Source organism: Natator depressus, chromosome 16 (genome assembly GCF_965152275.1).
Source record: "Natator depressus isolate rNatDep1 chromosome 16, rNatDep2.hap1, whole genome shotgun sequence".
NCBI classification, from domain to species: domain Eukaryota; kingdom Metazoa; phylum Chordata; order Testudines; family Cheloniidae; genus Natator; species Natator depressus.
Genome location: NC_134249.1, coordinates 16,784,195 through 16,806,864, shown reverse-complemented (window position 1 = coordinate 16,806,864; position 22,670 = coordinate 16,784,195). Strand labels below are relative to the sequence as shown.

General features: G+C 40.3%; 1 protein-coding gene across 2 annotated transcripts; it reads left to right on the top strand.

Annotated features, from left to right (window-relative positions):
- The first annotated feature begins 25 nt into the window (after positions 1-25).
- On the top strand, positions 26-21,398 carry TTF1 (transcription termination factor 1). 2 transcript variants are annotated; one of them, XM_074974013.1, is made up of 11 exons: positions 26-183; positions 4,686-5,640; positions 6,064-6,308; positions 7,329-7,514; positions 8,481-8,559; positions 10,168-10,298; positions 14,270-14,498; positions 15,558-15,647; positions 16,910-16,975; positions 17,323-17,408; positions 19,055-21,398. In XM_074974013.1, exons 2-11 carry the CDS (start codon positions 4,748-4,750, stop codon positions 19,225-19,227), a joined length of 2,178 nt encoding a protein of 725 aa, XP_074830114.1. In that variant the 5' UTR covers positions 26-183; positions 4,686-4,747; the 3' UTR covers positions 19,228-21,398. The 2 variants fall into 2 exon arrangements, with proteins under 2 accessions (XP_074830114.1, XP_074830115.1); XM_074974014.1 differs by having other exon boundaries at positions 86-229.
- Positions 21,399-22,670: the final 1,272 nt, after the last annotated feature.

Here is a 22,670-nt window from a genome sequence, read left to right as displayed (position 1 = left end):
GACAGAAGAACACGGCTCCGTTCCGCCTCAGGTCCGGCGGGGGACACTTCCGGTCCATGGGGCAGCGGAACTCGGCTAAGACACTTTCGGCCCGGGGGAAGCCCGATGGCGACGGGCGCTTCCGGGAGCCAGGCGGGCGCGTTGGTGGTGCTCCTGTGTCCTGCGGAAAGCCGAGCCGGACCGGTACGGGGCGGGGGGAGCGGCCTGAAATAGGAGTAGCGGGGAGATGGTGGGTCTGAGGAGTGATGGCGATGCGGGGCGGAAAGCGGAATGGTTTTGGGGTGAGGGTAGTGGGGGAGGGATGAAGGGTTGGGGGGTGAGGGGGCGAGTGGGGAGGGATGGAGGATGAGGGATGGGGCAGTGAGGGGAGGGATGGAGGATGGGGGGGTGAGGGGGCGAGTGGGGAGGGATGGAGGATGAGGGATGGGGCAGTGAGGGGAGGGATGGAGGACTGGGGGTAGTGAGGAGGCGAGTGGTGGGAGGGTTGGGGGAGTGAAGGGGCGAGTGGGGATGGATGGAGGATTAGGGATGGGGGATGGATGGATGGAGGATTGGGGCAGTGAGGGGGCGAGTGGGGATGGATGGATGGAGGATTAGGGATGGGGCAGTGAGGGGAGGGATGGAGGATTGGGGGCAGTGAGGAGGCGAGTGGTGGGAGGGTTGGGGGAGTGAAGGGGCGAGTGGGGATGGATGGAGGATTAGGGATGTGTGAAGGTGTGGATGGAGGATTGGGGTTCGGAGGGGGTGAGTGGGGATGGATGGATGATTAGGGATGGGGCAGTGAGGGGAGGGATGGAGGATTGGGGGTAGTGAGGAGGCGAGTGGTGGGACGGTTGGGGGAGTGAAGGGGCGAGTGGGGATGGATGGAGGATTAGGGATGGGGGATGGATGGATGGAGGATTGGGGGCAGTGAGGGGGGTGAGTGGTGGGAGGGAAGGTTGGGGGCGGGGAGGGAGGAAAGGATGGATGAAGGGTTGGGGGCAGTAAGGAAGGAAGGCGGGGCTAGTGGTGCTGCGGAGGATTATGGGCAGAAAGCATAATGGTTTGGGGCAGAATGTTACTGGGACACCAGAACCAAGGCTCTTTGTGCGGGAGTAAGTGCGGCTGGGGATGGTATTTTGGGAAGAATCGCAGTACTAGCTTCAACACAGTAACTTGCCTCCCTACGGTGGGCATGTGATTCAGCCCTACCATTCTCTTGTAACTACTGTCTGGCCATGGAATGGCTGTTGGTGTGAATTAATTTAGGGGTATGTATCAGGTAATGAGATGATAAAAACTATTACTGACTAATCAGTTCCTTTGTTGGCAGACTCAGCAGAGAGGCCAGAGAGTCAATGGTTCATGGCAGCATGCTTGATTTCTTCATTTAGTTAACGTAGCTGCAGCTATAAATGGTGTACTGTGTGGCTTGAAAGCTTGTCTCACTCACCAACAGAAGTTGGTCCAAATAAAAGATATTATCTCACCCATCTTGTCTCTCTCGAAGAAAAAAGGGGAAGGAATAGAGGAAGCCCTCAGAGGGTTTGTCCCTACTGAAGATTTTTACTTGGGTTAACTGATGGCTAATTAACTCAAAAGCTTTATCGCTTTTGTATACTAGTCTTGATGCTCTCAAAAACATTTCGCCAGCTACACTAGGAACAAACCTTTTGAGTATGTCCAGACAAGCCTTAACCTTTACAAAGGTGGTAACTACCTTGTGTCACGTTATTGACTTGAACTGGGACCATATAGAACATGGTTGCAACCAAGGTCCTGTAGTGGCACCAAATTTTGTATAAAGGGGGTCAAATAAGGTGTCTAAGACAATGTTATGGTTTGCTGGTTATGACTATGTGATCTGTATGCATGTATAATTTTTGTATTTAAAGTTATAAGTATTGGCTCTATGCTGTTTGTATTTCAAACTTGGGCTATGCTTCTCGGTGACACCCCAGACGAGGTGGTGTCAGCTCTGCCTAGCCTGCTTGATGAAGGCAGACACGCCTTGGGACTCAGCAAGGTACGCAGGAACATGCCTATGGACAGAACTTTGAGGTTTTTCCATGCCATGTGATGGACAGCTTGTCTTTGGAACAAAGGAAGAAAGACCACATGGCAAGAGAATATAAAAAGCTGCTGCAGCTCCTTCATCTTGTCTTCAGTCCTGCTTCTTACCTCTGGAGGAACTTTGCTACACTGAAGCCTTGAACCAACGACTGAAAGACCCATCCCAGCTGTGGATGTACTCCAGAGACTTGATTTGAACCTGCAGTTTATTCTATCACTGCTACAAGCCTGAACCAAGAACTTTGCCATGACTGTATGTAATTGATTCCATTTAGCCAATTCTAGCTCTCATCTGTATCTTTTTCCTTTTATGAATAAACCTTTGGATTTTAGATTCTAAAGGATTGGCAACAGCGTGATTTGTGGGTAAGATCTGATTTGTATATTGACCTGGGTTTGAGGCTTGGCCCTTTGGGATCGAGAGAACCTTTTTTCTTTTACTGGCTTATTGGTTTTCATAACTATCTGTCCCCATAACGAGTGGCACTGGTGGTGATACTGGGAAACTGGAGTGTCTAAGGGAATTGCTTGTGTGACTTGTGGTTAGCCAGTGGGGTAAAACTGAAGGCTTCTCTGTTTAGCTGGTTTGGTTTGTCTTGGTGTGCATAGAAACCCCAGCCTTGGGCTGTAACTGCCCTGCTTTAAGCAATTTGTCCTAAATTGGCACACTCAGTTGGGTCCCACCAGAACCAGCATCGTTACAGTGGCGTAGTCATGCTTGGATCCACAGAACCAGGTCAATTAAACTTTAAGTCAGAACTCCACGGTATCCAAATTTGAATTTTGGTATTGAGAGTTTGGTTGGTTAAAGAGCAGTTGCAATGGGTGAGCGAAGAGCATATGAGCGCATTGGCAAAAAAGCCCTGGAAGGTTTGTGTTCAGAAAAGGCGATAAGCTTAAGAAAGAAAGCTACGAATCAAGAACTGAGAAGGTTTTTTCCCCCCCGCTCTCCTGTTGGCAATAGCTCATCTTAAGTGATCACTCTGTTGTTACAGTGTATATGGTAACACCCATTGTTTCATGTACTCTATGTATATAAATCTCCCCACTGTATTTTCCACTGAATGCATCCGATGAAGTGAGCTGTAGCTCACGAAAGCTTATGCTGAAATAAATTGGTTAGTCTCTAAGGTGCCACAAGTACTCCTTTTCTTTTTGCGAATACAGACTAACACGGCTGCTACTCTGAAACTTATACCTTAAGTGTTTCCTGTGTGGAGAATTGTGACAGTGAAGGAAATGTACCTGTGTCTGTCAGGAGAGTTGACTTGCCTATGGAGGGAGCTAACCCGGTCTCCAAGCAGTTGTCTGTGAACAGCCCTGTGTGCTGGGACAAGGGAAATGAGATCCCAAGCTGTGTGTCTGGTAAAGGATAATGTGTCTCCAGCTCTTCTTTGTGGAGCAGACAGAAGGTACCTTTCAGCCTGTGATGGCAGAGAGTAGTGCAGTTGTCTCAGAGTTGGTTCTGAATTCAATTAAGGCCCAGGAAGAGAATGGTCCTAAGTTTGTATCTGCTAGAGAGATGGCACTGTAACTAGGTTGCATCCAGTTAGTGTTGAAGCAAAATCCCAGAGACCAGATAATTCTTGTGCTTGTATTTTGCCTGTTGCTAATGTGTGGCTGGGAAAGGGTGTAGCAACTCTGTCTAATCAGGATGATACCCTAGCCAGGGAACAAGGAGAGCAGAGAGGTCATTTAATTGTGTTACTGATGGTGTGGAAACTTATAGCAAGAAGGAAAAGATTCCTGAACTTGTGTGTGGCAAAGGGAAGAAGAATGCTTCTAATCTTTTATCTAGGGAGTCTATGGGTTTGCCTGAAAGGGAATTGTGTAGGAATCCGCCTGATGAGCCAAAGGTGATCGTGAATGTGAGTGCAAGCCCTAGGTGAAGAGGGTAAAGGCAAAATTTCTGTGAGGAGTGAAGTGCTGCTTAGAAAAGCTCCTAGGGAAAGGAATCCTCATGGTTGTCTTTGCAAGCAGTTTACTACAATTGAAGGGTGTGAAAGTGATTTAATCAAGAAAGTTTCAGTTCCTAACAGCCAGAAATTTACTGTTGTGAATGGATCCACTGACTTTCCTTTTGAAAGATCCAGTGTGGATAGCTTTGAGAAGGTCTCAGATGGAGTGAAAGCTGATAAGAAAATTGAACAATCCTATAACCAAGTGGCTGTTTGGGGCCAGCTTGTTGGGGAGACAAGGTTGTTGAGAGAGGAATGTCTCCATGTAGATTCTGTAAGTGAACAGTCTGTGTCTCAGGTTCAGAGGGAAGACTGTAGCTGAGTCTGCAGAGAAGAACAGCTGTGTAGTTAATCTGTCGAGAATGCAGGGGATGGCAGGTATACTTTCATCTCTAGACACTTATTAGACCAACTTTTACCTAGTCACTTTTCAAAGTAAAATTGCATTTGAAAGCACAACAGCTTAAATGTTTTGGTTCTTTAGGAAAACTGGATGACTCTGAAGTAGTGCCAGTGGTAATTTTAACTATCCTTGTTTTTCTTCCATGTAACTCTATTTAACGGTGTTGATGTGGAGATTATCAAGATATCCAATTGTATGTTGTTGACTTTCATGAAGTTTTCTTGTGTAAATTATGACACTTGAGTAAAACTTCTTTTCTTTTTATTATTCAGGGAAAGTGAAGCAGACATAAGAAGCAAGTACAAATTATTTTCGTATCCTGCACTTTATAAAGATGAAGAAGAAAAACAGAGAACATAGCGAGAGCCTTGAAAGCAACAAAAAGAAATGTATGCAGAGTGTGGAAGTTTGCCCTCATTCTCCTTTGCTCTTTGAAGATCAATCTTCCCAGGACATTGATGTTCATAAAAAGAAATCAAAAAAAAAGAAAACCAAGCAAGAGAAACAAGACTCTTGGCTAGATAATTCTTGTATCGGTAGGAAGTGTGAAATTAATAATGAAACTGTAACAGATGCTTCCAAAAAGAAAACAAAGAAAAAAAAGAAACGGAAACACAGTGATAGTGAGCAGGAGCAAAATAATGTACTCTGTATCCATGTGAACCAAGAGGTGGACACAACTTTGGAGAGTGTTGATTATATTTATGTAAATGCATCTGCTAAGAAGAAAAAAAGAAAAAAGAATTTGTCAGAAGAGCTGGATGAGGTAAACGAACTGCCTGGCTTGTATGCATTTGGAAATGATTGCAGAAGCCAAAAAAAGAAAAAAAGGAGAAAACAGACCAGCCCCTGTGATACACAAGAAACCAGAGATGAAACCTTCACATCATCGTTTTTGTCAGATTCAGAACAAAATTCTACGTCCTCTCAAGAAAGGAATGATGAGGTTATGATGTCAGGGTCATCTACTAAAATGAGCATCCCAATAGTGCCTAAAAAATGCCACAAAACCCATGAAGGTGGAAAATCCTCCAAAGAAGATAAGGCTGATATGACAAAGATTTCTTCAGTAATTGATGAAAATCCTCTGGATGTGACTGCTGACATTTCTAAGGTTACTTCAGAGGGTAATAATGGCTGTTCTGAAGAAACTGTGGTACCAGTTAGAAAGATTGATTTCCCTTCCCAGTCACACTCTGAACAAGCAACCTCAGAAGCTAAGAGAAAGTAAGGCTTGAATTTTCTCTCTCATCATTTCTATTGCATCCATCACATAGTTATCTGAGCTACTGCATTTGGTGAAGTAAAAAGTATGTTCTAAACATTATTTCACTATGAATAATCAAAGGTATTAGTAACAGAGAGAAAGGGAAATGTTATAAGGCAACAGCATCTCTCTTAGTAGTAGCCTCCATCAAAACGTCTATGGATATAAGCTACATTTACATGTTGGGGATTTTGATGACCTTGACAAACCATTTGATCAGGATTTGGTATCAGAATTCCTTAATGGAATTACAGCTATAGTGTAAGGTTAGAAACAGGTTGGGATGAGGCAAGGAATGTAGTCCCTTACCCTTTGCCTGAAGAATCATAGGGAGGTTGATAATCATCTACAGCATTGAGCTATATAATTCTTCTCTTTACCAGGTTACCAGAGTCTGTGGCATCTGAAAATGAGGAAGACCAGGATGTTGGATTTACAGAATCTGAAAACTCTATGATGTTGAATAATGAAGAGTTCCTTGAAAGTTCCATGTATTCAGCAATGGATTTGGAGACTCTCAAAAGGAAACTGGAGGAGTTTATTCCTCAAGTGTGGACAATGTCAGAAACATCAGTCCTAAAGATGGCTGGGAGAGACCTGATCAGGTTTAAAAAGTTTAAAGAACAAGGTGAACCCCCAGGAGGATACTGTATGGATTGGGGGACTGAAAGTAATAGGATAGAGGAGAATAAACAGGAGATTTTATATAGTGCCTTTCATGTCCAAAATATCTGGCTTCTGGAAATTGAAATGCAGGAGACTCTATCACAGCTTCCAATTCCAGTGGAATAGCAGCAGGTTAAAATTATTAAATAGAAAGACAAAAAGTCTGACTTAGCTCCAGCTAGAGTATTTCTTTAGGACAGTGGTCCCCAAACTTTTTGTCCTGCACCCCTTCAGCCCCCCACCCCAGAGCTAGGAGCAGGGCTGCGGCTCCGAGAGGGGGGATGTGGACAGGGGTAAGGAGGCCAGGGCAGGGGCCACAGCTGGGGGTGGGGGCAGAAGCAGATGTTCAGCCAGTGGCTGAGGCCTGCAGCCATGACTGGACACGGAACCCAGGGCGGGCAGCGGGGACTCCGGGCTGGCAGCTGCAGCTGGGACCCTAGGCACAGGGCTGGCAGCCAGGACCCCGGCATGGATTCCTGGGAGCGGGGTGGCAGCCAAGGCAGCAGTCATGAGTGGAGCTGGGCAGTGCTTCCTCCCCTCCCCCTGTGTGGGCTGGTCCAGGCTCCATTCCCCCCTGACCCCGAACATTACTCCGCGCCCCCCTAGGAGGGGCACGCCCCACAGATTGAAGGCCTCTGCTTTGGGATGTAAAACATTTATTGTCTGAATATTGTTTCCTTGTTCTGCGTTATATTCTGTTAAAAATGATTGTTGCATTCTATCTGTGCACAGCTCTATTATGTGCTTATTCCCAGTTCCATTTTTCTCTTATTTCAGTCTTTGTTGGTGCACATTATCCTGGCACCCAAATTATAATCACGAGGGTACATCTAAATCATCTCTCATTGCTCCCTTTCTCTGTTAATTGCTATCTTATCATCAGTTTGCCAAGATTTCCTGTAAACTTGTCTTTTCAAGATGTAATGCAAATGAGTTGTCTGAGGTTTTTGTTTTCCTAAACCTAACTTATTGTATATTCCAGGTATGCCTATCAAGTTTGGCAGGTTTTCTCAGAAGGAAAATACTCAAATACAGAAGAATGTTGAAGACTTTTTATCGCTTACAGAAATAGAGAATGCAGAGAAACTATTATTTACCTACCGGTACCCAGAAGAGCAAGAAGCCATCACCAAATTAAAAACAAAATATGCTTTTGGTATGAAGATTGGTGAGTATTAATTATAGTTCCACTTTAGGCAGATGGATCCTGCCCTCCAGTATATGATGGCATCATTTGCATGTCTTGTAAAATGATCTGTTTAAAAATGTTCAATTGTAAATCTTATTAAAATGAAAGAAACACAATTTTGAGATTACATATAGTTGGTAAAATATCTTTTATGCTGTTGTGAATAACTCCGTTCATTTGTGATGGGGTTGGAGGTTGGGATTCAACTTCATGTCCCCTAGCAAGATTAATTGATTTTTAAAACCATTATGATCCAAAGGTGCAATTTGTGCCATTTCTTACTGGCTGGGCAATAAGTAAACCAACTGGCTGAAATTTTCAGAGCAATCTAGGAGGCTTATTAATGGTTGCGATGAGTCTAAATCCCTTAGGCTGCTTTGCAAATCTTAACCATTGTTCTCAGTGTACATGATAAGCTGGCAAATTCCGTGCACAGTGTTGACCTAAACCAAAGGAAATTAGATTACTAAAAGAGGCAGTTAGTCAAAATGTTTGTGTGTAAAATTCTGTTTGCTTTGTTCCTATCTTGGAAAATTAACTATTGAACTTTTAGATGATTTCCCAAATTACTTGCTAAGCCCCGTTTTCATGTGTGCTAGAAAACAGGATCAAACCATTTTTTCTCTTCAAAAAGCAGATGCTTCAAATAGCATACTTTCTCATCTGTGTCTTTTATCTATTTAATGCGCTTTCAAAATGACTTTTCATACTACATTTATTTTGTGTTGTACTAACTGTTTGACAAAACTATTCAAAAGATTCAATTCAAATTGGTCCCAACCCCTTTTTCCACCCCCATTTTCTTCAGCACCATAGAATGTGTTTTTACACTGATTATATAAAATCACTGATCTTTTTCTCATTACTATGTTATGTTACTTTCCTCAGTAGCCTTTCCTCTGTGTCAAATATATTTTTAAACTGTATTATTTGTCTGTCTTGTAGCTGAAGGGATTCCACGGCCCTGGAAACAGGTATATTTTCGGGCAAGGAAGATGTTTGACCCAAACAACTATAAAGGGAGGTAAGAAAATAATTCAGGCAGCATCTGAATTCACAAATTGTCTCAGATGTTCACACATTAATTTATTTCAGTTTTAAAAACCTATATACTAAGAGGACCACTCCCCTCCCCTGATGTGAGAGAACTTTCCAGTTATTAAAACAAAATAATGAATTTACACTGTTCTGCTGACCAGTCCTAATTGATTCCAGTTCCATTACTATTACATTGCAACTCCCATGTAATGAAACACCCTGTCTTGCCCTCAATCTAACCCCTACACAAATATCTGAGCAAAAAGTTGGACCTTACAGCATGTCTGGAAGGTTAAAAAATCTGGGTTTTGGCAGAATGGGAAGAAGTGCATTTCAGAATTGAGGGTCTCTCCGAGAATGCTCATCTGTGAGTTTCGACTCCAGAGTTTCTGTTGTGATTGCTACTCTGTTTGTGTGAACAAGGAGGGAGGGGCCATCTTAAACAACGCACATCTTTTGATGAGTTTGACACTGCATAAGAAAAAGCTCTTATGGTTGCCGTCAATTTGGGTTCATTTAAAAACAAAATGTGGCATGTATAATTCATTGCTGATCGTTTTTTTTTCCTTTTAAAACATAAATTGTTTAGTCCTATAGTCTGAAAATTCCATGTCTCATAATGACTGCATGAATAAAGTGTAATCTCTCCAAGTACTGCCTCTGTCAGAGTTCCTCTGCCAAGTCTACGGGTTTACAATCACATTTTTCTACTCTAAAATATTTTTCTCTACCTTGTTGCATCATTCATGTAAACGGGGAGACTGACTGTACAGGGAAAATGTGCATTTGACAGTGAGTAAAGCCAAAGTAAAACTAATATTCCTGTAAGTGTAAGACTAGAGAGAGGAAAAAGTCTGTTTCAAAGGACTACTTATAACAGGAGCAGGTATCTTTTCAGACTTTTTAAAGTTGATGTTCATCTATAGCAATCTAGGGTTTTTTGGATTTGCAATTACATAAATCAGATGTCAAGAATTATAACATTCAAAATTACAACATTCAGTTGGAGAACACTTCAATCTCTTTGGTCACTCGATTACAGACCTAAAAGTTGCAATTCTTTCAACTTTCAAGTTTTCAACAAAAAAACTTCAAAAACAGACTTCAGCGAGAGACTGCTGAATTGGAATTAATTTGCAAACTGGATACAATTAACTTAGGCTTGAATAGAGACTGGGAGTGGATGGGTCATTACACAAAGTAAAACTATTTCCCCATGTTTATTCCCCCCTTCCACCCCTCACTGTTCCTCAGATATTCTTGTCAACTGCTGGAAATGGCCCACCTTGATTATCACTACAATAGGTCCCCCCCCCCCCCCCCCCGCCTCCTGCTGGTAATAGCTCACCTTAAGTGATTACTCTCCTTACTGTGTGTATGGTAATACCCATTGTTTCATGTTCTCTATGTATATAAATCTCCCCACTGTATTTTCCACTGAATGCATCCGATGAAGTGAGCTGTAGCTCACAAAAGCTTATGGTCAAATAAATTTGTTAGTCTCTAAGGTGCCACTAGTAGTCCTTTTCTTTTTGCGAATACAGACTAACACAGTTGCTACTCTGAAACCTGTACTTACTTTTTGCTATCTTAGGTATTCTGAGGACGAAAAAGAAAAATTAAAGAAGTATCATGCTATACATGGCAACAACTGGAAGAAAATTTCTGAGATGATGTCCCGCAGTACCCACTCAGTTGCAATGAAGTATTCTCAGATTAAGTCCCGTAAGACATAATATGAATCATTTAAAAATAACAGTTCACATTTTAATTTACTACTCTAGCAAGTATTTTTAGTATAGTTTTTGGATGTTAGGAATTAAACAGTTCAGGAGGTTGATTTCTTTCTGGAGGTTCAGGAGGTTGCATGGGTTCTTGCTTTTCCAAATCACTGTTTTCGGTGCACAGAATTTTAGAAATGTAGGGCCAGAGGGTATCTTGAAATGTCATCAGGTCCCGGCTCAGTCTTTTCTCGAGACAAAAAATGTCCATTTTGTTTTGTTTTGTTTTTTTAAACCTTTCCTCATTGGTCAGCTTTTCTAAACCTTTTAACATTTTTGTTGTTCTCTTCTATACTCTCTCCATTTGTCCACATCTTTCCTGAAGTGTGATGCCCAGAACTGGACACAGTACTCCATCTGAAGCCTCACCAGTGCTGAGTAGAGTGGACAGTTACTTCCCTTGTCTTACGTATGACACTCCTGTTAATGCACCCCAGAATGATAATTAGTCTTTTTCACAACTGCATCACATCGTTGACTCGTATTCAATTTTAGATCCATAGCCAGCCATTCCTCATTTTGTAGTTGTGCATTTGATTTTTCCTTTCTAAGTGTAGTACTTTACACTTGTCTTTACTGAATTTTATCTTGTTGATTTCAGACCAATTCTCCAGCTTTGTAAAGGTCATCTTGAATTCTAATCCTGTCCTCCAAAGTGCTTGCAAACCCTCCCAGGTTGATGTCCTCTGCAAATTTTATAAGTATACTCTTCACACCATTATCTAAGTCATTAATTAAAATATTGGCTAGTAGTACCAGAACGGACTAACCCCTGTCGGACCCTACTAGCTCTGCCTTTCCAGTCTGACAGCAAACCATTGATGACTACTCTTTGACTTTGGTCTTTCAACCAGTTTTGCCACCCACCTTATATTAATTTCATATAGACCACGTTTTCCTAGTTTGGTTATGAGAATGTCATGTAGGACTGTACCAGAAACCTTACTAAAATAAAGATATGTCACGTCTACCCCTTCCCCACATTCACTTCGTTAGTAACCTTGTCAAAGATGGAAATTAGGTTGGTTTGGCATTATTTGTTTTTTGACAAATCCATGTTGGCCATTCCTTTTAACCCTATTGCCCTCTAGATGCTTACAAATTGCTTGTTTAATAATTTGTTCCAGTATCTTTCCAGGTATCTGGAAATCAGGTAAGCTAATCAGTTTATAATTCCCTGGTCCTCTTTTTTTCTTTTTTTAAAGATAGGTACTACGTTTGCCTTTCTTCAGTTCTCTGGGACCTCACGTAGATTGCATCAGCTAGTTTCTTAAGTACACTAGGATGAATTTCATCAAGTCCTGCCTACATGATTAACTATATCTTTATATGAAATTGATAAGAACAAGCACATCTTATAAGAGGCACAGAGCTGAAGTGATGCACTATTTTTCCTTCAATTTTCAGCTTTGTTTTGGACATTTATTTAATAAGTGACACCACTGGCATTAGAAAAGGTTCAGAAAAGGGCAACTAAAATGATTAGGGGTTTGGAATGGGTCCCACATGAGAAGAGATTAAAGAGGCTAGGACTTTTCAGCTTGGAAAAGAGGAGACTAAGGGGGGATATGATAGAGGTCTATAAAATCATGAGTGGTGTGGAGAAAGTGAATACGGAAAAGTTATTTACTTGTTCCCATAATATAAGAACTAGGAGCCACCAAATGAAATTAATGGGCAGCAGGTTTAAAACAAATAAAAGGAAGTTCTTCCCTCAGCTCACAGTCAACCTGTGGAACTCCTTGCCTGAGGAGGTTGTGAAGGCTAGGATTATAACAGGATTTAAAAGAGAACTGGATAAATTCGTGGGGGTTAAGTCCATTAATGGCTATTAGCCAGGTTGGGTAAGGAATGGTGTCCCTAGCCTCTGTTTGTCAGAGGGTGGAGATGGATGGCAGGAGAGAGCACTAGATCATTACCTGTTATGTTCACTCCCTCTGGGGTACCTGGCATTGTCCCCTGTCGGTAGACAGAATACTGGGCTGGATGGACCTTTGGTCTGACCCAGTATGGCCATTCTTATGTTTATGTTCAAAATCTAGATAGGCTCCTTTGGTTTTCTAGTTTAAGTCTAAGGCAGTTAGGGTGAGATTTTCAAAGGTATATAGATGTCTAAAAATGCAGATAGATACCTAAGCAGGATTTTCAGGATTTGCCTAGCTGCGTCATTGGGTGCCTAGACACCTTTGAAAATCTGGCCCTGGGTGCCTGACTCTCACTAGATTTCAGTGGCACTCAGATCACCTACCATTTTAGGCTCCTTTGACTATCTCAGCATAAATGTTTACTCACAAGGCCACAGTTTTCACAAGCCAACAAATACAAAGGAATACAATTTAGTGAGCCAAATTTCTCTTGCTGTTGAACTGTCCTCTGCCAAGGGTTTCATGTAGTGCTTCAGGATCTGATGTGTGAGAGAGAAATCACAGGAAATAGTGTGGCTAAACTAGCAATCTCTTGGGTTATCAAATTCCACTTATCTGCTCAACTGCTTACTCAGGAGTTGCAGGTTGCTACACTACATGTAAAACAGAGCAGCACCTGGCATGGAATGATCCAGGAACTACTTATTTAATCAACTGTATACAGGCCTAACTAAATACAATCAATTGACTTATTACATAATAATGTATATAATGGCATTCCTTAGCTATGAGAATATCTGTAATTTCCATGTACAGGGAAATATACCCTTTGCAAATTCACATTATATTTAAGACAGATTCAGTTGGCTGCAGTCCCTTTAACCAAATAAATGGGGAAGTATACTTTTTTGTTTTGCTGTTTCTCAAAAATGAAAAGACTTTTTTTGATAACTCTAATCTGCAGAGAGGAAAGATCTTCCTTGCTTCATGGGATGGCAGTAAAAATATTCACTGGGAGGCTTTTGTAACACAGTGGCTGGTGTTAAAAAGTAGACGCATTAGTATGTGTCACTTCCCCATGCTCCTCCATTGCAAAAATAGGAACATATTTCCAGTTAGCACAAATAAGTAATACATATACACTAGCTACTGTACAAGTATTCCTGTTATGTTTTCAATTTAGTACTTATGAAAAGTCAAGAAAACGTGGTGTTTTCTGGAGAAATTAAATTGGAGATTGAAGCCCAAACAGTGCATTAATCTAATATCTCTTCCCCCCTCCCCTCCCTTCTAGTTCCCACACACTCTAGTTGCCATATTCTGATACAGAATGTTTGAAAAGTTGCCATTGTTTGAAACTGCATTGTAATTTAAGGTAAGCTATAATTCATCAGCAAATATTGAGAAAAAAAATCACTCTTCTTTAGGAGGTCCATTTCTATTTTTCCAGCTCTTACTACAAGCAACAGATGGCATTAGCTTATAACAATTTTTTCTTGTTTTCCTAATTAGTTCTTTGCACTGCACTTTGAAAATATAATGTGTTATATAAACAATAGGTATCACAACACTCCTGGGTGAAGTAGGCAAGTATGATCTGCATTTGTCAGACAGGGAAATTGGTACGGAGTCCAGTTATCAAAAATGGATGCCTAAAGTTAGGAGCCTAAGTCCATATTTAGGCATGCAAATAAGAGGCTCAACTTTTCAAAAATGGCAAGTACCCAGCAACGTCTACTCAAGTCAGTGGGCATTGCTGAGGTGCTTGGCACTTTTGAAAATCAGGCCACTTATTTGTATGCCTGGATATGGATTTAGGCTTCTAATTTTTGGTATCCTTTTTGAAAACTTCAGTCAAAGAAGTTAGGTAACTTAGCCAAAATCTACTGAAGGAGTTAGTGATGGGTGCGGGAATGGAGGTCTGGAGTTCCTGGCTCCTGGTATTGTCCTTTGTTCACTTGTGATGCAGGATCAGACACTTCTTTTTCTCTTTATTTTACTCACTTGTGAGAGGTGCTATATAAATCAATAACTTTATTTAACAATATAGAGGTTAATTCTGGTCCTTGGAGTAAGGAGGAGACACAGAAGCTAGTTCAAGCAGTGAAGGAGACCATTCAGAAGAGGGCTGATTTGGAAGACATAACATCCTTGCTACGGGCAGAGAATTCAGATGGAACTCTCTCAGTTGAACGTGAAAAACTGTACAAGAACATATCTTGGACTGAGATAGAGGCTAAAGTGGGAACCAGATATTGGAGACAATGTAAACAGAAATGGTAAGGTTTATTTTGCGTCTGGCTACTAATACACACTTCTGGAGTTACCTCTCTTACCTTCTTGTTCCCTTTCCCCAAGCTAGATGTACTGTGGCATATGTTTGCATGATTAAACAACTGGTCATAATAGATACGTCACATCAGTTGGTTTAAAAAGACTTTCTTCTTTTTCAGTTCCAAAACTTGTTTACCTGTGCACAGACTATAGCCCCAATTCTGCAAAGACATAAGAATGTGCATAACTGGAAGTGGGGCTACTTTCACGTGTAAAATTACACACACGCTTAAGTCTTTGCATGGTCTGGGCGTATTCTATTGTTGTCTGTGACAGTGTGGTGTTACATATTATGAATTTTTTTTTTTTAAAGAAAGGAGGCAACTTCATAGGCACAGTTGGTGGTTTTCATCATAGTAATGAAAAGAAATTGTTAGTGAAATGACAGGAAAGTAAAAGTTTTAAGAAATAGGAGATCTAGAACCAAAGTTTGTCCTTACACTAGTGAAAATCTGGAGTAATTCCACTGTAGTGGAATTTGGGGGGAGGAATAGCTCAGTGGTTTGCGCATTGGCCTGCTAAACCCAGGGTTGTAAGTTCAATCCTTGAGGGGGCCATTTAGGGATCTGGGGCAAAAATTGGGGTTTGGTCCTGCTTTGAGCAGGAGGTTGGACTAGATGACCTCCTGAGGTCCCTTCCAACCCTAATATTCTATGATTCTATGAATTACACTGATGTAAGTGACAAGAGAGTCAAGCCCCCTAGATTTGAATGTTGCATTAGACTGAGCCTCTTGGATCTGAACACTTTCACTTACAAAACATGTTAGCAAGCTCATAAGAGAGGTGTAACCATTGGCAGGTAGGGCAGAAAGGGTCTTAAAGGGAAAAGCAAAGCTATAGAGCCATATAAGACAATTAACAAAACACATAACTCTCTAATTTAATGGGGAACAAAAATAGATCTTTTTTTAAACCGCAACCTTGATGATTTCCCCCTCTTCCTCCCCCCCGCCCCCCCGACATGGTGGGAAAATGCCCTTTTCTTATCTTTGTTTTCCCTAGGATTTCAATTGTAACAAAGAAAATGTCCAATGGGCAGAAAGTATATGGTGGGACTAAAGGTTTACAGGTCAAAATCGATCTTATTAAAAGGTATGGATCATATTTGTGCATGTTCTATGGTTTTTGTCTAGGGATCATGGGTTATGTTATGAAAGTGTCCTGGTTGATAAGAACCTGCGAGTAAAATAAAAATCTAGAGTACATGTAAGGGAAAAGTGAGGAGTGGGAGGTTTCTGGATTATTAAACTCAAAGGACAGTAACCTCCATGGTGTTATATTCCACACTTAGGTTTCTGTAATGTTTATACAGGTATTTTGTAACAGAAAAACAGTTATAAAGAACCCTAATAGTTATCCTGGGGACTTAGACTGTGGCTTGACTATGTAAAAACAGTACTTTTATGCTCAACAGAGCTGCTCCTTGTGTATGTTCAGATTCATATTTGTTGTCCATTTCTTTTTATTCTTGTTAGTCCTACAGAGCCAACACAGCTGATATTGAGCAAGTAGTTATGTTCTTTTCCATCTTGTGCATCATCGAGAAAATTACTTAAATTCCAATCAGTAACCACTGTGTAATCCTATTGCCTTCAGTGGTTTTGCCACAGGTGAATGAGAGCATGATCTGAAGACTGGCAGTTGCATGCATGTTAAGTATTATTGAAGACCTAATTTGACTTGCAGCACCTTTATCTACTGGTAATGAAGCATGAGATGGAAAGAGTATAGGCTGAATCTTCATGGCTGGCACTTGGAGAAAAATGTTTCTACTCTTGTAATCAGAGCACACTCAATCTGGAAAATTTCAGCGCAAATAGATAAAACTTTCAGAAAGATATAAGCAATTCAAAAAAAGGACTTTAATTAACTAAGTGCTTCTACTTTAGCACCTTAACTTATTATTATTATTTATTTATTATTTATTGTAATTTATTATTTGTATTATCGTACCTAAGAGCCTTAGTCATAGACTCCATTGTGCTAGGCACTGTACAAACACAGAACAAAAAGGTGGTCCCTACCCCATGGAGCCTAAAATCTATAATACAATAGACTAGACAATAGATGGATATAGACAGTGTAAGTCTTGCCAGTGCACATGAAACAGTATTTGAAAATGCTGTTGTGAGGACAAGGAGTAGAAGATGTTTTCATGTAGCTTTGTTTTAATTTGGCAACCTTAATGTTGCATTAACAGTTTATGCACTTAACACACAAGCACATTTGCACACAGATTTTACCAGCCCAAAATGTGCTGTGTCTTGTAATGGGGAGGAGGAACATGGACTCAGGGTTTAGTTAACTGCCATCTCAGATCTCCCTATAAGTTCCTTCTGTATTTTGATTCTCAGATTGTATGAAATGAAGGTGGAAGACGCTAACGAAGTGAACTGGGAAGAGCTCTGTGAGATAATTGGGTAAAAACATTTGTTTGTTTTTTGGCCACAAACAAGTAGCATTTATTATACATCTTATCTGGCTTGTGCTACAAAGGAATCCACAGATTTGGACCCATACAGCCTCATGTATTCCAGTGTTAGCCTTGATGTACTAATGCTAAAGGGACAAGAGTGTCTTGGCCAATATTTTTTATTCATTTGGGATCTGTATTCAGTGGTCTAAAGACCAAAAAGATTTTAGCTAACACTGTGAGAGGTTAGTTAATTGGAGCAAAAAGTGCCATTCCCATGAATGGACGCCATTATAATAGTGAAACTTCCCAGTAGTATGTTGTATCACTAATTATGAACCTTTCTCTTCTCAGAGATGTCCCTGAAGCCTATGTTCAAGCCAGATTTTACAAGTTAAAAGCTACCAGTGTCCCTTCTTGGCAAACGAAGACTTTTCCCGGTTAGTATATTTATGGTTGCATTGTGTGTCATTCTGTCAGGGTTTTCCCTATAGAATTTGACTAAGATCATACACATTCTATGATTGTTTAATATTTTTGATGTATAGTTACACAATAGCACCCAATCACTGATGCATTGCACAGTGTCAGTCTGCATTGTCCAACCACCCTAGTCTTGGAACTTTTAGTACTACTTTCCTTGGAGAGTATAATTGTGTACTGATGGGATTACCAGTGCAAGCTCTACCCATTGGATATGCTGCTCCTCGTAGATATTCAAAATATGGTCATGCATCGTCTGTATGCTTGGCTTCCTCTCAGTGAGACCAAGTATGCCCATGGGCTCTGCTGGGGAAACTTGGACCTGACTTGCCCTGTATTAGACATGTGTGTCCCACTGGGCTTCTTGAACGTGGCTCCATAAGGGTGGCAATGTAGTTTATATGCTTTGTAGAGCTCTGCTAGTTTCCCTCAGCTTGGCTCTTTCTTGATTTGAGGTGAGATGAAGTGGTGCTTTTTCCAAGTCAACTTGCTCATGGTGCCACAATGAGGGGTCATTATACATTGTGCAGGTCTTCATATATTCTTTTCCAGCATGCTTTGAGGAGCCATGAAACTGTTAACAATATTGAATTAATACCCACTGTATGAGATGAATAGGGCAGGTCACACCTATCAGAGCAATTGTTTTGTGTACCGCAAATGCAGTCAGATGTCAGTGTATCAATTATAAACTCAGTTCACATTTTCAATGCTATCTCAGCAACCATAACAGCTAGAAAATTAATTTAAAAATAAAAAGCCTAGATTCTGGAAAACAAGGAGGCAGAATGAAAAAGGCGTTGGTAACCAATTTGAGCCCTGATGGGTACAAACAAATGACAGTGGTGGAATACCAAACTGTGAAGGGTGTAGGGCATTGAGGTTTCCCATTAAAAGATTATATTAAATTATTCCTTTTTAAACCATCAGATATTTAAGTGGAGATTGTTGCAACATTTTTATAGTGTTGTACACATCCATCACACCTTTAAACCAAGGTTCTTAAAGCATTTACAATGAATTAAGCCTTACCAAACACTTTGTAAGATTGTATTATTATCCCCATTTTACATGTGGTTAAGGGATTTACTCAAATTCACACAGTGAATCATTGACAGCAAGTAAGAGGACTCAGGAGTCTGAGCTCCTAGTCCTCTAATCTGCCACTCAACAGCATCCATCACATAATACCTTTCTGATATTAAGAAAAATTTCCGTTTTGAGTCTGTGATTAAGACTATGCAGAACAAACTCATGGTTAGAGCAGAAGACTAAGAGTCTCAGGATTTCTGGGTTCTATTTCCAACTTGCTGACTTGCTCCCTAAGCGTAGTCAATTCACTTCTCTTTGTCAAAGTTCTGATATCAGTAAAACAGATCTTATGCTTATGGGGGTACACTGCAAACATTAATGTTAATATGGTGCCTTGAGATTGTCTGCAAAAAGTGCACCATATACTCTTAGCACATAAATGCAATTGTTAATATAATAAGCAAAAAAAAGTCACAATATGTTTAGTTTTGCAAACCTTTGAGAGAACAGTTTGCTAATGAAAAGACCAAGATGAAATTAAAACTAAACTGAGTGTTGTTCATTTTTAAAGAAATAATCGATTACCTTTATGCTGAGACACTTCCATTGCTTGAGGAAAGATTAGAAAAAAGGCACAAGGGTCCTCAGAGTTGGGACAGGTCGTCTTCCAGCTGCGAGAAAAAGGTTTTCCAGTTTAGCGACATCTTTGACAACTGTGAAGATGATGTTGATGACAATGACTGATTATCCTCCAAAATGCTCCCTCTTTGCACACCCCCAAAATGAAAAATGGATTCTGATTAAACTGGGGTTAAATCAGAAACTGAATGTACATGACCATGAAATAATGGGAAGAATGAAGACACACGCATGCCTGCTTCTCCTGTTTTGTATTGGAGAGAAGTAAATGTAGATTATTTTTTGCGGTATCTTTGTTACTAGAGACTTTTAACCTTATCTTCAGATTGTTTGGGGAAGCTAAAGGTCACTTTATACTGGACTTGTGGAAACACTGAAAAACAATATTTTTTTCTGAATACTTCATTCATTACAAATTTGCTAGAAGTCCTGGGTAAGCCTGTCTGAGTGAATTTAGGTTTTCAGCATTCTAACGTCAAATTAGGATCTTCATTTTAAAAAAAATCTGCCTTTAAAAAAAAAAAAAGTCCATTTATTTTAAGTCTGTGTAAGTAGAATTTTTTTAATTTGCTGTGTTCAGTATTTAAAAAAATGCAACAAACTGTTTAGGTAAGTAGAGGGTACCACTAGTTTTCAGAGATAACAACTGGGGATAAATCAACTTGAAATCTAATGACTAAGATTTTGTAGATTCTGTCAAACATTTTCCACCTAATTGAAACATTGGAATATTAATGGAACCAGTGTACTGTTAGCCAGACTGCGGAGAATTGATTGCTATATGGCTAATTTAAGCTGTTACACTGGTCAGTCAGTAACTACACACTTGCCCCCTTTCTCCTTGCACCCCCCCTTTGCTCTGACTGACTAAGACAAATCCATTTCAGTTTAATCATTTATATGACCCAACTGATTTTGATACAGTAAAAATGGTCAAATAACTGAAGTTTATAAACACTCTATTGATCTGAAGAATTTTCTTCAGAAAAGTGGACTTAAGAATCTTTATTACATAGCCCACATTGGGCACTGTAGAAGTATTAGAGTAATAAATTTTTGAAGATTTATGGAGCATTTCTGGGCCTCTGGTTAAATAGTATCAGTTTATAAAATGTCCAAATACATAGAGGAGCCATAGTGTGGTCTCTTAGGTACATCATGTGTTTTTATTGGCCTGTGCATTTTATGTTTTTCTTTTTAATCAAAAGTATTAACTTTTATGAGTAAAAACTTTTAGGTTGTTTCCTAAGGGCTTGTCTACAACTGAAAACTGTTCCAGAATAAGGAAGGGTTTAAGTTTAGTTCAGAAAACTATATTAATAAGACGGCTTATTCTAGTGTCAAACTCTGCGTTTATGCTTAGTGTATGCCCAGTGTGGTATGTTGCCAGTTCTTCAATATCCAAATGATCTATTCATAGTTGTTAAAACCAGACGATGCCATTGTGGTCATCTAGTCAGACCTCTAGCAAACACAGGCCCTAGGGCTTCCATGAATTCAGTTTAGAAAGCTATTTATCTGCTGAGACCTGAAATTTGGGTATTTCTCCAGCAACAGTTGATAATCCAATAACAACTAAAAGAAATCAGGGAGCTGCACTGTTTTAGATGATTGTGACATCTTCTGTTGCTGCAGAGGAATTGTAGAAGCCTGAATTGTAGTTTTAGCAGCTATTTTGTTTTTAAAACAGCTGTAATATGTCCTGCATAAACTGTTAGTAGTTTTGGAGTTCGGGTTACTCTGTTTTAATCTTTTATACAACATTTTTTTTAATGTTTCTATGAAAACTGAAGTGATACACTTAAGATTTTCTTAATTTTTTTAATATAATGCAGAGAGAAAATACTCAACAGATCATATATTCCTTTTTTCTTGGAAGTATTTCTATGTAAATATTATAATAATAATAAGAATGTTGATGGACAAGATGAAAATTGTACATATGTCTTCATTTTATGATTTAACTGTTGTAAGATAATGGCATTTTTCTATAAATAGATGAAGAGAATGTAAATAATTTGCTGTGACTGTGCAAGTAAAGTTAGTCTTTGTGTAGGGTTTGTTCATTACATTTTCTATAAAGACTCATCAGAAAATGAGGATACAAGTGGTATTGCAACCTGTTATGATACTTAAACTTTCAGCTCCTGGAGTCAGGTTGTTAGGTGAGAATCTTATCTCTCACTTTAAAAAAAAAAAATGTTTCCAGTTTGAAAACTGTAGATCTTAGAGGCTCAAACACCAGAAGGCAAATAAAAAGAATCCAAAATTTATTATTTTAAAGTCTCGTTTTTAAATCAATCTTGATTTTTTGGGAGTCTGACTCATGATTTTTGAATGCGTGGGATTAATAATACTGTACAAGTGGATGCTGGCTAATCCTGGCCTACAAAGATCACATTTTAGCATCTGAAAAACTGAGATGCTTGTTCTGATTGTATGCACTCAGCCAGACACACAAGTGATGTTGTCAGTTGTTGGTTCTGTGTGTGTTCTCTCTGTGTGCTGCACTGGCTCTGGCCAGGTAGCCAGTATAGCAGACTCTGATCAAACTGCCCAAGAAGAGCAAGTTTTCGTGAGCTACAGCTCGCTGCATCCGATGAAGTGAGCTGTAGCTCACGAAAGCTTATGCTCAAATAAATTGGTTAGTCTCTAAGGTGCCACAAGTACTCCTTTTCTTTTTGCGACTACAGACTAACACAGCTGTTACTCTGAAACCTGTCAAGAAGACCACAGACTCAGATCAGTGGTGAAGGCACTCAGCCAGGTTTATTGCCAATAAAGCACAATATTAATGCCCCGGTTCAAAGTATACTAATACATGTATGCCTGCGACAATGGACCAGCTCAGTGAGCAGTAGGATATTCCACTCCCCCTCGGCCAGACAAAGATACCCCCTCTGTGACCCCTTTCTTATACACTGATGCAAACAAGTTAGGTATTGCCCATCTGACGTGGTTGGTTACCACCCTTTACCTTGTACTTGTTGGTCCAGTCAAAACATATCTATCCATCACCGTGTCATCCTGACCTTATCCTTAGGAGAGGTCAGTGTGTCCCTTTTAGGGTGACCAGATGTCCCAATTTTATAGGGACAGTCCTGATTTTTGGGTCTTTTTCTTATATAGGCTCCTATTACACCCCACCCCCTGTCCCAATTTTTCACACTTGCTGTCTGGTCACCCTAGTCCCTGTATTATCTTCAGGGAGTGTATTTACACCATAACTTTGTATCGAGGTGTTCTGGCACAATCCTTCTGGAATGTGTTTACGTGAATACTTAGCACCTAGGAGTGCTTGTGTTTTTGCAATACCAGCCCTGTTCTTGCCAAGTTCATGTATTGGATAGTGAACTGCAAGCAGGCATCTGCTTTGTAACAAGGCCTGACTTTTGCTCGTAGCCTGGCTCTTGCTAACTTTGCTTTATATCAGCAAGGCCTGACTTTTGCTCACTTTAGTTCAGCCCTTAGGCCTTGTACCAGGCCCCATGTTTCTGGCTCTTTCTTCCTACTACATTCCTCCACTTTTTATCCTTTTTTGGGGAGGA